The 13,889-nt window shown below is 46.5% G+C and overlaps 1 protein-coding gene and 1 long non-coding RNA gene across 4 annotated transcripts in view; one reads left to right on the top strand and one right to left on the bottom strand.

Annotated features, from left to right (window-relative positions):
* LOC147647492 (uncharacterized) overlaps positions 1–13,889 on the bottom strand; it is a 164,284-nt gene that overhangs the window by 126,137 nt on the left and 24,258 nt on the right. The gene's annotated exons all lie outside the window — the stretch shown is intronic.
* The window catches only part of DLG4 (discs large MAGUK scaffold protein 4), a 42,836-nt gene that overhangs the window by 20,629 nt on the left and 8,318 nt on the right, over positions 1–13,889 (top strand). For all 3 annotated transcript variants that reach the window (XM_086871793.1, XM_086871794.1, XM_086871795.1), the window contains 9 exons: positions 129–265; positions 1,868–2,012; positions 3,974–4,112; positions 4,598–4,754; positions 8,523–8,625; positions 10,063–10,177; positions 12,056–12,232; positions 12,931–12,989; positions 13,738–13,785. In XM_086871793.1, coding sequence (XP_086727919.1) covers positions 129–265; positions 1,868–2,012; positions 3,974–4,112; positions 4,598–4,754; positions 8,523–8,625; positions 10,063–10,177; positions 12,056–12,232; positions 12,931–12,989; positions 13,738–13,785 — 1,080 coding nt within the window. The remainder of the gene's footprint in view (positions 1–128; positions 266–1,867; positions 2,013–3,973; positions 4,113–4,597; positions 4,755–8,522; positions 8,626–10,062; positions 10,178–12,055; positions 12,233–12,930; positions 12,990–13,737; positions 13,786–13,889) is intronic.

Genomic DNA, 13,889 nt, shown 5'->3' with positions numbered 1-13,889 from the left:
TGACTCAGGGGTGGCACAGGGATGACACAGGTGACACTCAGGTGCCATAGGTGACACTCAGGTGTATCCAGGTGTCCCCAGGTGTGTCCAGGTGTGACACAGGTGACACCCAGGTGTCCCCTGGACAGGTTTGGGGTTCAGCATCGCGGGGGGCGTGGGGAACCAGCACATCCCGGGGGACAACAGCATCTACGTCACCAAGGTGATCGAGGGCGGGGCCGCGCACAAGGACGGGCGGCTGCAGGTCGGGGACAAGATCCTGGCGGTGAGTGGGGACACTGGGGACATTGGGGACATTGGGGACATTGGGGACATTGGGGACATTGGGGACATCTGGGGACATTGGGGGGGTTGGGGACATTGGGGACATTGGGGACATTGGGGGGATTGGGGACATTGGGGACATTGGGGGGATTGGGGACATTGGGGACATTGGGGACACCTGGGGACATTGGGGACATCTGGGGACATTGGGGGGACATTGGGGACATCGGGGACATTGGGGACATTGGGGGGACATCGGGGGGGATTGGGGACATTGGGGACATTGGGGACATTGGGGGGATTGGGGACACCTGGGGACACTGGGGACATTGTGGGACATTGGGGACATTGGGGACATTGGGGGGGTTCTGGGGACATTGTGGGGGTGGTTGGGGTGGAGCGGTGGCACTGCTGTCCCCAAATGTCCCCTCCCTGTATCTGTGTGACCCCCAATGTCCCCCCAATGTCCCCCAATGTCCCCAATGTCCCCAATGTCCCCAATGTCCCCAATGTCCCTGATGTCCCCAATGTCCCCAATGTCCCCCCAATGTCCCCAACCCCCCCAATGTCCCCAATGTCCCCCCAATGTCCCCAACCCCCCCAATGTCCCCAATGTCCCCCCAATCCCCCCAATGTCCCCAATGTCCCCCCAATGTCCCCAATGTCCCCAATCCCCCCAATCCCCCCCGATGTCCCCAATCCCCCCAATGTCCCCAATGTCCCCAATCCCCCAATGTCCCCAATGTCCCCAATGTCCCCCAACCCCCCCGATGTCCCCAATCCCCCCGATGTCCCCAATGTCCCCAATGTCCCCAATGTCCCCGATGTCCCCAATCCCCCCGATGTCCCCAATGTCCCCAATGTCCCCAATCCCCCCGATGTCCCCGATGTCCCCAATGTCCCCAATGTCCCCAATGTCCCCGATGTCCCCAATGTCCCCAATGTCCCCAATGTCCCCCATGTCCCCAATGTCCCCAATGTCCCCAATGTCCCCCAATCCCCCAATCCCCCCAATGTCCCCAATGTCCCCAATGTCCCCAATCCCCCCAATGTCCCCAATGTCCCCCAATGTCCCCCAATGTCCCCAATGTCCCCAATGTCCCCCAATGTCCCCAATGTCCCCCAATGTCCCCAATGTCCCCAATGTCCCCAATCCCCCCAATCCCCCCGATGTCCCCAATCCCCCCAATGTCCCCAATGTCCCCAATGTCCCCAATCCCCCAATCCCCCCAACCCCCCCAATGTCCCCAATGTCCCCCAATGTCCCCAATGTCCCCAATGTCCCCCAATGTCCCCAATGTCCCCCAATGTCCCCAATGTCCCCAATGTCCCCAATCCCCCCAATGTCCCCAATGTCCCCCCAATGTCCCCAATGTCCCCAATGTCCCCAATGTCCCCAATCCCCCCAATGTCCCCAATCCCCCCAATGTCCCCAATGTCCCCAATGTCCCCCATGTCCCCAATATCCCCGATGTCCCCAATGTCCCCAATGTCCCCAATGTCCCCCCAACCCCCCCAACCACCCCAATGTCCCCAATGTCCCCAATGTCCCCCAACCCCCCCGATGTCCCCGATGTCCCCAATGTCCCCGATGCCACCCCAGGTGAACAATGTCAGCCTGGAGGACGTGATGCACGAGGACGCGGTGGCGGCGCTCAAGAACACGTACGACGTCGTTTACCTGCGCGTGGCCAAGGCCACCGTCCCCGGCCTCGGGGACACCTACGGACCCCCCGATGTCACCGGCTGTGAGTGGCACTGGGGACACCGGGGACATCGGGGGGGTTGAGGGGATTGGGGGCATTGGGGGGGATTGGGGACATTGGGGACATTGGGGACATCGGGGGGGTTGGGGGGATTGGGGGGACATTGGGGATATCGGGGACATTGGGGACATTGGGGACATCGGGGACGTTGGGGGACATTGGGGGACATTGGGGACATTGGGGACATTGGGGACATTGGGGGGGATTGGGGACATTGGGGACATTGGGGACATTGGGGGACATTGGGGACATTGGGGGGATTGGGGGGATTGGGGACATTGGGGGCATTGGGGGACATTGGGGGGACATTGGGGACACTGGGGGGACATTGGGAACATTGGGGGGATTGGGGGGGTTGGGGGTGTTGGGGGCATTGGGGACATTGGGGACATTGGGGACTTTGGGGACATTGGGGGGACATTGGGGACATTGGGGACATTGGGGACATTGGGGGGATTGGGGGCATTGGGGACATTGGGGACATCGGGGACTTTGGGGACATTGGGGGACATTGGGGACATTGGGGGCATTGGGGACTTTGGGGACATTGGGGGCATTGGGGACTTTGGGGACATTGGGGGCATTGGGGGACATTGGGGACATTGGGGGGACATTGGGGACATTGGGGACTTTGGGGACATTGGGGGGACATTGGGGACATTGGGGACATTGGGGGCATTGGGGACTTTGGGGACATTGGGGGCATTGGGGGACATTGGGGGGACATTGGGGACATTGGGGGGATTGGGGACATTGGGGGCATTGGGGGACATTGGGGACATTGGGGACATTGGGGACATTGGGGGGATTGGGGACATTGGGGACATTGGGGACATTGGGGGGACATTGGGGACATTGGGGACATTGGGGACATTGGGGGACATTGGGGGGACATTGGGGGGGTTGGGGAGGGACATCAGTGGTGGCATCTCCCCTGTCCTTGTGTCCCTGTTCTTGTCCCCAAATGTCCCCAAAAAATCCCAAAAATCAAAAAAAAATCCCCCAAAAATTCCAAAAAAATCCTCAAATTGTCCCAAAATTGTCCCCAAATGTCCCCAAAATATCCCCAAAAAATCCCCAAAAATCCAAAAAAAATCCCAAAAAATCCCCCAAAAAATCCCAAAAAATTTCAAAAAAATCCAAAAAAATCCCCCAAAAAATCCCCCAAAAAATCCCAAAAAAATCCCAAAAAAATCCCAAAAAATTCCCAAAATTGTCCCCAAATTGTCCCCAAATTGTCCCCAAATATCCCCAAAAAATCCCCCAAAAAATCCCCAAAAATCAAAAAAAAATCCCAAAAAATCCCCCAAAAAATCCCAAAAAATTTCAAAAAAATCCAAAAAAATCCCCCAAAAAATCCCAAAAAAATCCCAAAAAAATCCCAAAAAATTCCCAAAATTGTCCCCAAATTGTCCCCAAATTGTCCCCAAATGTCCCCAAAAAATCCCCAAAAAATCCCAAAAAATCCAAAAAAAATCCCAAAAAATCCCCCAAAAAATCCCAAACAATCTCAAAAAAATCCCCCAAAAAATCCCCAAAAAATCCCAAAAAAATCCCAAAAAATTCCCCAAATTGTCCCCAAAATTGTCCCCAAATTGTCCCCAAATGTCCCCAAAAAATCCCCAAAAAACCCAAAAAAATCCCAAAAAATCCCCCAAAAAATCCCAAAAAAATCCCAGAAAAATCCCAAAAAATTCCCAAAATTGTCCTCAAATTGTCCCCAAATTGTCCCCAAATTGTCCCCAAATTTTTCCTAAAATTGTCCCCAAATGTCCCCAAAAAAATCCCAAAAAATCCCAAAAAAATCCAAAAAAAATCCCCCAAAATTCAAAAAAAATCCCCAAAAAATCCCCAAAAAATCCCAAAAAAACCCCAAAAAATCCCAAAAAATTCCCAAAATTGTCCCCAAATTGTCCCTAAATGTCCCCAAATTTGTCCCCCAGCCTACTCTGCCCACCTGGACTCGGAGCTGCCCCCCCAGAGCTTCCTGGGCCCCGAATTTCCCCCGGCGCTGACCCCAACGTCCCCACGGCGCTTCTCACCCGGCCCCAAGGAGCTGCTGCCCGATGATGACGTCCCCAGGTGTGTCCTCGGTGTCCCCAGATGTCCCCAGGTGTCATCAGGAGTCCTCAAATGTCACCAAATGTCCTCAAAGGGTCACCAAAGGTCACCAGGGGTCACCAAGGGGTCACTCAGGGTCACTCAGGGGCGACCCCCGAGGTTCCAATCCACACCTGGAGGTCCCCAAAGTGTCCCCAAGGTGTCCCCAGGAGTCCCCAGATGTCCCCAGGTGTGTCATCAGTGTCCCCAGATGTCCCCAAATGTCCTCAAAGTGTCCCCAAATGTCCCCAGGGGTCACCAGGGGTCACCAAGGGGTCACTCGGGGTCACTCAGGGGCTCCCCCGAGGTTCCATTCCACACCTGGAGGTCCCCAAAGTGTCCCCAAAACGTCCCCAACCCCCCCAAATCCAAACCCCCCAATCCCCAAACCCCCCCAAACATTCCCAAAACCCCCAAAAAAACCCCAAAATCCCCCAAATTCCCCCCAAAACAAATCCCCCCCCCAGGGAACCTCGGCGCATCGTGATCCCTCGAGGCTCCACCGGGCTGGGATTCAACATCGTGGGGGGCGAGGATGGCGAAGGAATCTTCATCTCCTTCATCCTGGCCGGGGGTCCCGCCGACCTCAGCGGGGAGCTGCGCAAGGGAGACCAAATCCTATCGGTGGGTGACAAATTTTGGGAAGTTTGGGAATTTTTTGGGAATTTTTTTGGATTTTTTTGGATTTTTTTTGGATTTTTTTCGATATTTTTTTCGATTTTTTTTGGATTTTTTTTGGAATTTTTTTGGGATTTTTTTGGATTTTTTTTGGATTTTTTTTGGATTTTTTGGGGATTTTTTTGGATTTTTTTTGGATTTTTTTTGGATTTTTTTCGATATTTTTTCGATTTTTTTCGGATTTTTTTTGGGATTTTTTTTGGGATTTTTTGGGGATTTTTTTGGGATTTTTTGGGGGGTTTTTTGGGGATTTTTTTAGTGTTTTTTTGGGATTTTTTTGGGGTTTTTTGGGTTTTTTTTAGGGATTTTTTAGGGAATTTTTTTGGATTTTTTAGGGATTTTTTGGGGATTTATAGGAATTTTTGGGGGGATTTTTAGGGGATTTTTTGGGATTTTTGGGGTTTTTTTAGAGATTTTTTAGGGGATTTTTTGGGATTTTTTAGGGATTTTTTTGGGATTTATAGGAATTTTTGGGGGGATTTATAGGAAATTTTTTGGGTATTTTTAGGGAATTTTTAGGGAATTTTTGGGGAATTTTTGGGGAGTTTTTTTTGGGGTCTTCATCTCCTTCATCCTGGCCGGGGGTCCCGCCGACCTCAGCGGGGAGCTGCGCATGGGAGACCAAATCCTATCGGTGGGTGACAAATTTTGGGAAGTTTGGGAATTTTTGGGAATTTTTTGGGATTTTTTTGGGAATTTTTTGGGATTTTTTTGGATTTTTTTTGGATTTTTTTTGGATTTTTTTCGATATTTTTTCGATTTTTTTCGGATTTTTTTTGGATTTTTTTGGGGATTTTTTTGGGATTTTTTTGGATTTTTTTTTTATTTTTTTGGGATTTTTTGGGATTTTTTTTGGATTTTTTTTGATTTTTTTTGGATTTTTTTTGGATTTTTTTTGGAATTTTTTTGGGATTTTTTGGGATTTTTTTTGGATTTTTTGGGGTTTTTTGGGAACTTTTTGGATTTTATTTGGGGGATTTATAGGAATTTTTTGGGGATTTTTAGAAGGTTTATAGGGATTTTTTTGGGATTTTTTTCGGGTTTTTTTGGGGATTTTTTAGGGATTTTTTAGGGGATTTTTTGGATTTTTTTGGGGTTTTTTTGGAGATTTTTTAGGGAATTTTTTTGGATTTTTTAGGGATTTTTTGGGGATTTATAGGAATTTTTGGGGGGATTTTTAGGGGATTTTTTGGGATTTTTGGGGTTTTTTTAGAGATTTTTTAGGGGATTTTTTTGGATTTTTTAGGGATTTTTTTGGGATTTATAGGAATTTTTGGGGGGATTTATAGGAAACTTTTTGGGTATTTTTAGGGAATTTTTAGGGAATTTTTGGGGTATTTTTGGGGAGTTTTTTTTGGGGTCTTCATCTCCTTCATCCTGGCCGGGGGTCCCGCCGACCTCAGCGGGGAGCTGCGCAAGGGAGACCAAATCCTATCGGTGGGTGACAAATTTTGGGAAGTTTGGGAATTTTTGGGAATTTTTTGGGATTTTTTTGGGAATTTTTTGGATTTTTTTTGGATTTTTTTTGGATTTTTTTTGGATTTTTTTGGATTTTTTTTGGGTTTTTTTTGGATTTTTTTTGATATTTTTTTCGGTTTTTTTTGGATTTTTTTTGGAATTTTTTTGGGATTTTTTGGGGATTTTTTTGGGATTTTTTTGGGGTTTTTTGGGAACTTTTTGGATTTTATTTAGGGGATGTATTGGGATTTTTTTGGGATTTTTAGAAGGTTTATAAGGATTTTTTTGGGATTTTTTTCGGGGTTTTTTGGGGATTTTTTAGGGATTTTTTAGGGGATTTTTTTGGATTTTTTAGGGATTTTTTGGGGATTTATAGGAATTTTTGGGGGGATTTTTAGGAAATTTTTTGGGTGTTTTTAGGGAATTTTTAGGGAATTTTTGGGGTATTTTTGGGGAGTTTTTTTGGGGTCTTCATCTCCTTCATCCTGGCCGGGGGTCCCGCCGACCTCAGCGGGGAGCTGCGCAAGGGAGACCAAATCCTATCGGTGGGTGACAAATCTGGGAATTTTTGGGAATTTTTTGGGAATATTTGGGATTTTTTTGGGAATTTTTTGGATTTTTTTTGGATTTTTTTTGGATTTTTTTTGGATTTTTTTCAATATTTTTTTCGATTTTTTTTGGATTTTTTTTGGAATTTTTTTGGGATTTTTTTGGGATTTTTTTTGGGTTTTTTAGGAACTTTTTGGATTTTATTTAGGGGATGTATAGGGATTTTTTTGGGATTTTTAGAAGGTTTATAGGGATTTTTTTGGGATTTTTTGGGGGGTTTTTTGGGAATTTTTAGGGTTTTTTGGGTTTTTTTTAGGGATTTTTTAGGGAATTTTTTTGGATTTTTTAGGGATTTTTTTGGGATTTATAGGAATTTTTGGGGGGATTTTTAGGGGATTTTTGGGGTTTTTTTGGGGTTTTTTTAGGGATTTTTTAGGGAATTTTTTGGGATTTTTAGGGATTTTTTGGGGATTTATAGGAATTTTTGGGGGGATTTATAGGAAATTTTTTGGGTATTTTTAGGGAATTTTTAGGGAATTTTTGGGGAATTTTTGGGGAGTTTTTTTGGGGTCTTCATCTCCTTCATCCTGGCCGGGGGTCCCGCCGACCTCAGCGGGGAGCTGCGCAAGGGAGACCAAATCCTATCGGTGGGTGACAAATTTTGGGAAGTTTGGGAATTTTTGGGAATTTTTTGGGATTTTTTTGGGAATTTTTTGGGATTTTTTTGGATTTTTTTTGGATTTTTTTTGGATTTTTTTTGATATTTTTTTCGATTTTTTTTGGATTTTTTTTGGAATTTTTTTGGGGATTTTTTTGGGATTTTTGGGGGGTTTTTTGGGGATTTTTTTAGTGTTTTTTTGGGGATTTTTTTGGGGTTTTTTGGGGTTTTTTTAGGGATTTTTTAGGGAATTTTTTTGGATTTTTTAGGGATTTTTTTGGGATTTATAGGAATTTTTGGGGGGATTTTTAGGAAATTTTTTGGGTATTTTTAGGGAATTTTTTTGGATTTTTTAGTGTTTCTTTGGGAATTTTTAGGGGTTTTTTTGGGGTTTTTTTAGGGATTTTTCAGGGAATTTTTGGGGATTTTTTAGGGATTTTTTGGAGATTTTGGGGGGATTTATAGGAAATTTTTTGGGAATTTTTTAGGTTTTTTTTTAGGGTATTTATAGAGATTCTCACCCCTTTTTCCCCCTTTTTTTCCCATTTTTTCCCATTTCCCCCCATTTTTCCCACATTTTTTTCCCCATTTTTCCCCATTTTTCCCCCATTTTCCCCCCATTTTTCCCCCTTTTTTTCCCATTTTCCCCCATTTTTCCCAATTTTTTCCCATTTTTTCCCATTTTCCCCCATTTTTTCTCATTTTTCCCTGTTTTTTCCCCATTTTTCCCCCTTTATTTCCCATTTTTCCCCCTTTTTTTCCCATTTTTTCCCCCATTTTTCCCATTTTCCCCCATTTTTTCCCCATTTTTTCCCATTTTTTCCCGTTTTCCCCCTTTCTTTTCCCCATTTTTCCCCATTTTTCCCCATTTTTTCCCATTTTTTCCCCATTTTTTCCCATTTTTCCCCATTTTTTCCCATTTTCCCCCATTTTTCCCCATTTTTCCCCATTTTTTCCCCATTTTTTCCCATTTTCCCCCATTTTTCCCCCGTTTTTTCCCATTTTTTCCCATTTTTTCCCGTTTTCACCCCGTTTTTCCCCTCCCACAGGTGAATGGGGTCGATCTCCGCGGGGCCACGCACGAGCAGGCGGCGCTGGCCCTCAAGAACGCCGGCCAGTCCGTCACCATCGTGGCACAGTACCGGCCCGAAGGTGACCACCCCAAAAACACCCCAAAACACCCCAAAAACACCCCAAAACACCCCAAAATAACCCAAAAACACCCCAAAATACTTCAAAACCGGCTCAAAACACCCCAAAACACCTCAAAATAACCCAAAAACACTCCAAAACACCCCAAAAACACCCCAAAACACCCAAAAATAACCCAAAAACACCCCAAAATAACCCAAAAACACCCCAAAAATACCCCAAAACACCCCAAAATACCCAAAAATACCCCAAAATACCCCAAAATACCCCAAAATACCCCAAAAACGGCTCAAAATAACCCAAAATACCCCAAAATACCCCAAAAACAGCTCAAAATACCACAAAATACTCCAAAATACCCCCAAAATATCCCAAAACCACCTCAAAATACCCCAAAACACCCCAAAATACCCCAAAAACACCCCAAAACACCCCAAAAACGGCTCCAAATGCCCCAAAAACACCCCAAAAACACCCCAAAATACCCCAAAAACACCCCAAAACCACCCCAAAACACCCCAAAACAACCCAAGACACCCCAAAAACGGCTCAAAATACCCCAAAATACCCCAAAAACGGCTCAAAATAACCCAAAAACACCCCAAAAACGTCTCCAAATACCCCAAGAACACCCCAAAAACACCCCAAAATACCCCAAAAACGGCTCAAAATAACCCAAAACACCCCAAAAACACCCCAAAACACCCCAAAAACACCCCAAAATACCCCAAGATACCCCAAAACACCCCAAAATAACCCCAAAAATGGCTCAAAATAACCCAAAACCACCCCAAAATACCCCAAAATACCCCAAAATACCCAAAAATCGGTCCCAAAATTCCCCAAAAAATCCCCCCAAAAATCCTAAAAAATCCCTAAAAAAATCCCCAAGAAATCCCCCAAAAATTCCAAAAATCTCCCCAAAATTCCCAAAAAATTCCCAAAATTCCCCCAAAAAATCCCAACAAAATCCAAAAAAAATCCCCAAAAAAATCCCCAAAAAATCCCAAAAATCCCCCCAAAATTCCCCCCCAAAAAATCCCCAAAAAATCCCCCCAAAATTCCAAAAATCTCAGCAAAATTCCCAAAAATTTTCCAAAATTCCCCCAAAAAATCCCAACAAAATCCCAAAAAAATCCCAAAAAAATCCCAAAAATCCCCCCAAAATTCCCCCAAAAATCCCCCAAAAATCCCAAAAAAATCCCCCCAAAATTCCAAAAATCCCCCCAAAATTCCCAAAAATTTCCCAAAATTCCCCCCAAAAAATCTCCAAAAAATCCAAAAAAATCCCAAAAAATCCCAAAAAAATCCCCCAAAAATCCAAAAAAATCACAAAAAATCCCAAAAAAATCCCCTAAAAATTCCAAAAATCCCCCCAAAATCCCCCAAAAATTCCCAAAATTCCCAAAATTCCCAAGAAACCTTTGGAATTTGCAGAGTACGGGCGTTTCGAGGCCAAAATCCACGACCTTCGGGAGCAGCTCCTGAGCAGCAGCCTCGGCTCCGGCAGCGCCTCCCTCCGCAGCGACCCCAAACGGGGCTTCTACGTCCGGTGGGAAAAAAGTTTGGGAATTTTTTTTGGGGATGGGGAAATTGTTGGGAATTTTTGGGGAATTTTTTGGGGATTTTTTGGGAATTTTTGGGATTTTTTTGGGAATTTTTTGGGGTTTTTTGGGGGGTTTTTTGGGGGCTTTTTTTGGGGACAGTGAGGGACACCAGGAGTTTTGGGCTGTACTGGGATGAACTGGGATGAACTGGTTCATACTGGGATGAACTGGGAGTGCCTGAGGGTGACCCAGGGAAGGTGACAAAGGTGACAAACAGGTGACACAGGTGACACAAAGGTGACGAAAAGGTGACAAAGTCAACAAGGTCAAGGGGGACAGAGGGACACTGGAATGAAATGGGGACACTGCGAGTTTTGGGCTGTACTGGGATGAACTGGGATGAACTGGTTCATACTGGGATGAACTGGGAGTGCCTGAGGGTGACCCAGGGAAGGTGACAAAGGTGACAAACAGGTGACACAGGTGACAAACAGGTGACAAAAATGTGACAAAGTTGACAAGTTCAAGGAGGAAAGAAGCGGACACTGGAATGAAATGGGGACACTGCGAGTTTTGGGCTGTACTGGGATGTACTGGGATGGACTGGTTCATACTGGGATGAACTGGGAGTGGCTGAGGGTGACCCAGGGAAGGTGACAAAGGTGACAAACAGGTGACACAGGTGACACAAAGGTGACAAAAAGGTGACAAAGTCAACAAGGTCAAGGGGGACAGAGGGACACTGGAATGAAATGGGGACACTGCGAGTTTTGGGCTATACTGGGATGTACTGGGATGGACTGGTTCATACTGGGATGAACTGGGAGTGGCTGAGGGTGACCCAGGGAAGGTGACAAAGGTGACAAACAGGTGACACAGGTGATGAAAACGTGACAAATGGTGACAAAAAGGTGACAAAACACCCAGGGTAGAGCACCAAGGCCAAGTCAGAAATGGGGACACTGCGAGTTTTGGGCTGTACTGGGATGTACTGGGATGGACTGGTTCATACTGGGATGAACTGGGAGTGGCTGAGGGTGACCCAGGGAAGGTGACAAAGGTGACAAACAGGTGACACAGGCGACAAACAGGTGACAAAAAGGTGACAAAGTTGACAAGTTCAAGGAGGAAAAAAGTGGACACGAATGAAATGGGGACACTGCGAGTTTTGGGCTGTACTGGGATGAACTGGTTTATACTGGGATAGACTGGGATGACCTGGAAGGGCCTGAGGATGACCCAGGGAAGGTGACAAAGGTGACAAACAGGTGACACAGGCGACAAACAGGTGACAAAAAGGTGACAAAGTTGACAAGTTCAAGGACGACAAAAGTGGACACTGGAATGAAATGGGGACACTGCGAGTTTTGGGCTATACTGGGATGTACTGGGATGGACTGGTTCATACTGGGATGAACTGGGAGTGGCTGAGGGTGACCCAGGGAAGGTGACAAAGGTGACAAACAGGTGACACAGGTGATGAAAACGTGACAAATGGTGACAAAAAGGTGACAAAACACCCAGGGTAGAGCACCAAGGCCAAGTCAGAAATGGGGACACTGCGAGTTTTGGGCTGTACTGGGATGTACTGGGATGGACTGGTTCATACTGGGATGAACTGGGAGTGGCTGAGGGTGACCCAGGGAAGGTGACAAAGGTGACAAACAGGTGACACAGGCGACAAACAGGTGACAAAAAGGTGACAAAGTTGACAAGTTCAAGGAGGAAAAAAGTGGACACGAATGAAATGGGGACACTGCGAGTTTTGGGCTGTTCTGGGATGAACTGGGATGAACTGGTTCATACTGGGATGAACTGGGAGTGCCTGAGGGTGACCCAGGGAAGGTGACAAAGGTGACAAACAGGTGACAATGCCACCCCAGGGCCCTGTTTGACTACGACAAAGCCAAGGACGTCGGCTTCCTGAGCCAGGCCCTGAGCTTCCGTTTCGGGGACGTTCTGCACGTCCTGGACGCCTCCGACGAGGAGTGGTGGCAGGCCAGGCTGGTGCTGCCCCCCCAGCAGCCCCCCGACATCGGCTTCGTGCCCAGCAAGCGCCGGTGAGCCACTGGTTTATACTGGTTTATACTGGTTTATACTGGTTTATACTGGGAGAGAGTCTGGGGGCAGCCAGAGCCCATTTTAGGGGGTTATAATGGGGTTTAATGGAACTGGGATTAACTGGGAGCCACTGGGAGGAGCTTTAGGATCACTGGGAGGTGTCTGGGACTCACTGGAATAACCCAGGAGTCACTGGTTTATACTGGTTTATACTGGTTTATACTGGTTTATACTGGGAGCGAGTTTGGAGCGGTTATAATGGGGTTTAATGGTACTGGGAGGGCACTGGGATTAACTGGGAGCCACTGGGAGGAACTTTAGGATCACTGGGAGGTGTCTGGGACTCACTGGAATAACCCAGGAGTCACTGGGAGTCACTGGTTTATACTGGTTTATACTGGTTTATACTGGTTTATACTGGTTTATACTGGTTTATACTGGGAGCGAGTTTGGAGCAGTTATAATGGGGTTTAATGGTACTGGGAGGGCACTGGGATTAACTGGGAGCCACTGGGAGGAACTGGACCCATCCCAGTGGCTACTGGGAGGGGACTGGTGGCTACTGGGCTGGTCCAGACCGGTCTGGACCGGTTCAGACTGGTCCAAACTGGTTCAAACTGGTCCAAACTGGTCCAGACCGGTCCGGACCGGTCCAAACTGGTCCAGACTGGTCCAAACTGGTCCAAACTGGTTCCAGGGTGGAGCGCCGGGAGTGGACGCGGCTCAAGGCCAAGGATCGGGGGCCGGGAGGTCAAGGTGGGATCCCCAAAATTCCCAAATTTCCCCCAAAATTCCCAAATTTCCCCAAAAATTCCTGAATTTCCCCCAAAATTCCCCCAAAATTCCCAAATTTCCCCCAAAATTCCCAAATTTCCCCCAAAATTCCCCCAAAATTCCCAAATTTCCCCCAAAATTCCCAAAATTACCCCCCCAGAATTCCCAAAAAACCCAAAATTCCCAAAAAAACCAAAAAATTCCTCCCCAAAATCCCAAATTTTCCCCCAAAATTCCCAATTTTCCCCCCAAAAATTCCCAAATTTCCCCCAAAATCCCCCAAAATTCCCAATTTTCTCCCCTAAATCCCCAATTTTCCCCCTCAAAATCCCAATTTTCCCCCTAAAAATCCCAAATTTCCCCGCAAATTCCCATTTTTCCCCCCAAAATCCCCAAATTTTCCCCAAAATTTCCGAATTTCCCCAGAATTCCCAATTTTTCCATGATTTCCCCCCAAAATTCCCAAATTTCTTCCCAAAATTCCCAAATTCCCCCCCCAAAATTCCCAATTTTCCCCAAAATCCCCAAATTTCCCCCAAAATCTCCCCTCAAATCCCCCAAAATCCTCAAATTTCCCCCCAAAAATTCCCAATTTCCCCCAAATTTCCCCCCAAAATTCCCATTTTTTCCCCCCAAAATCCCCGAAAATTCCCGAAAATTCCCCAAAATCCCCCCAAAAATTCCCAAAATCCCCCAAAATTCCCCAAAATTTCCCGAATTTCCCGGCCAGGCCGCGAGGACGCCGTGCTGAGCTACGAGACCGTGACGCAGATGGAAGGTGAATTCTCCCGGGAATTTTGGGGGGAAATTCGGGAATTTTGGGGGAAAAATTGGGAATTTTGGGGAGGATTTTGGGGGAAAATTGGGAATTTTGGGGTAAAA

Source organism: Cyanistes caeruleus, chromosome 37, assembly GCF_971803275.1.
Source record: "Cyanistes caeruleus chromosome 37, bCyaCae1.hap1.1, whole genome shotgun sequence".
In the NCBI taxonomy this organism is placed as follows: domain Eukaryota; kingdom Metazoa; phylum Chordata; class Aves; order Passeriformes; family Paridae; genus Cyanistes; species Cyanistes caeruleus.
Note: the sequence above shows the minus strand (reverse complement) of the source record. Positions and strands in the feature narration are given on the sequence as shown.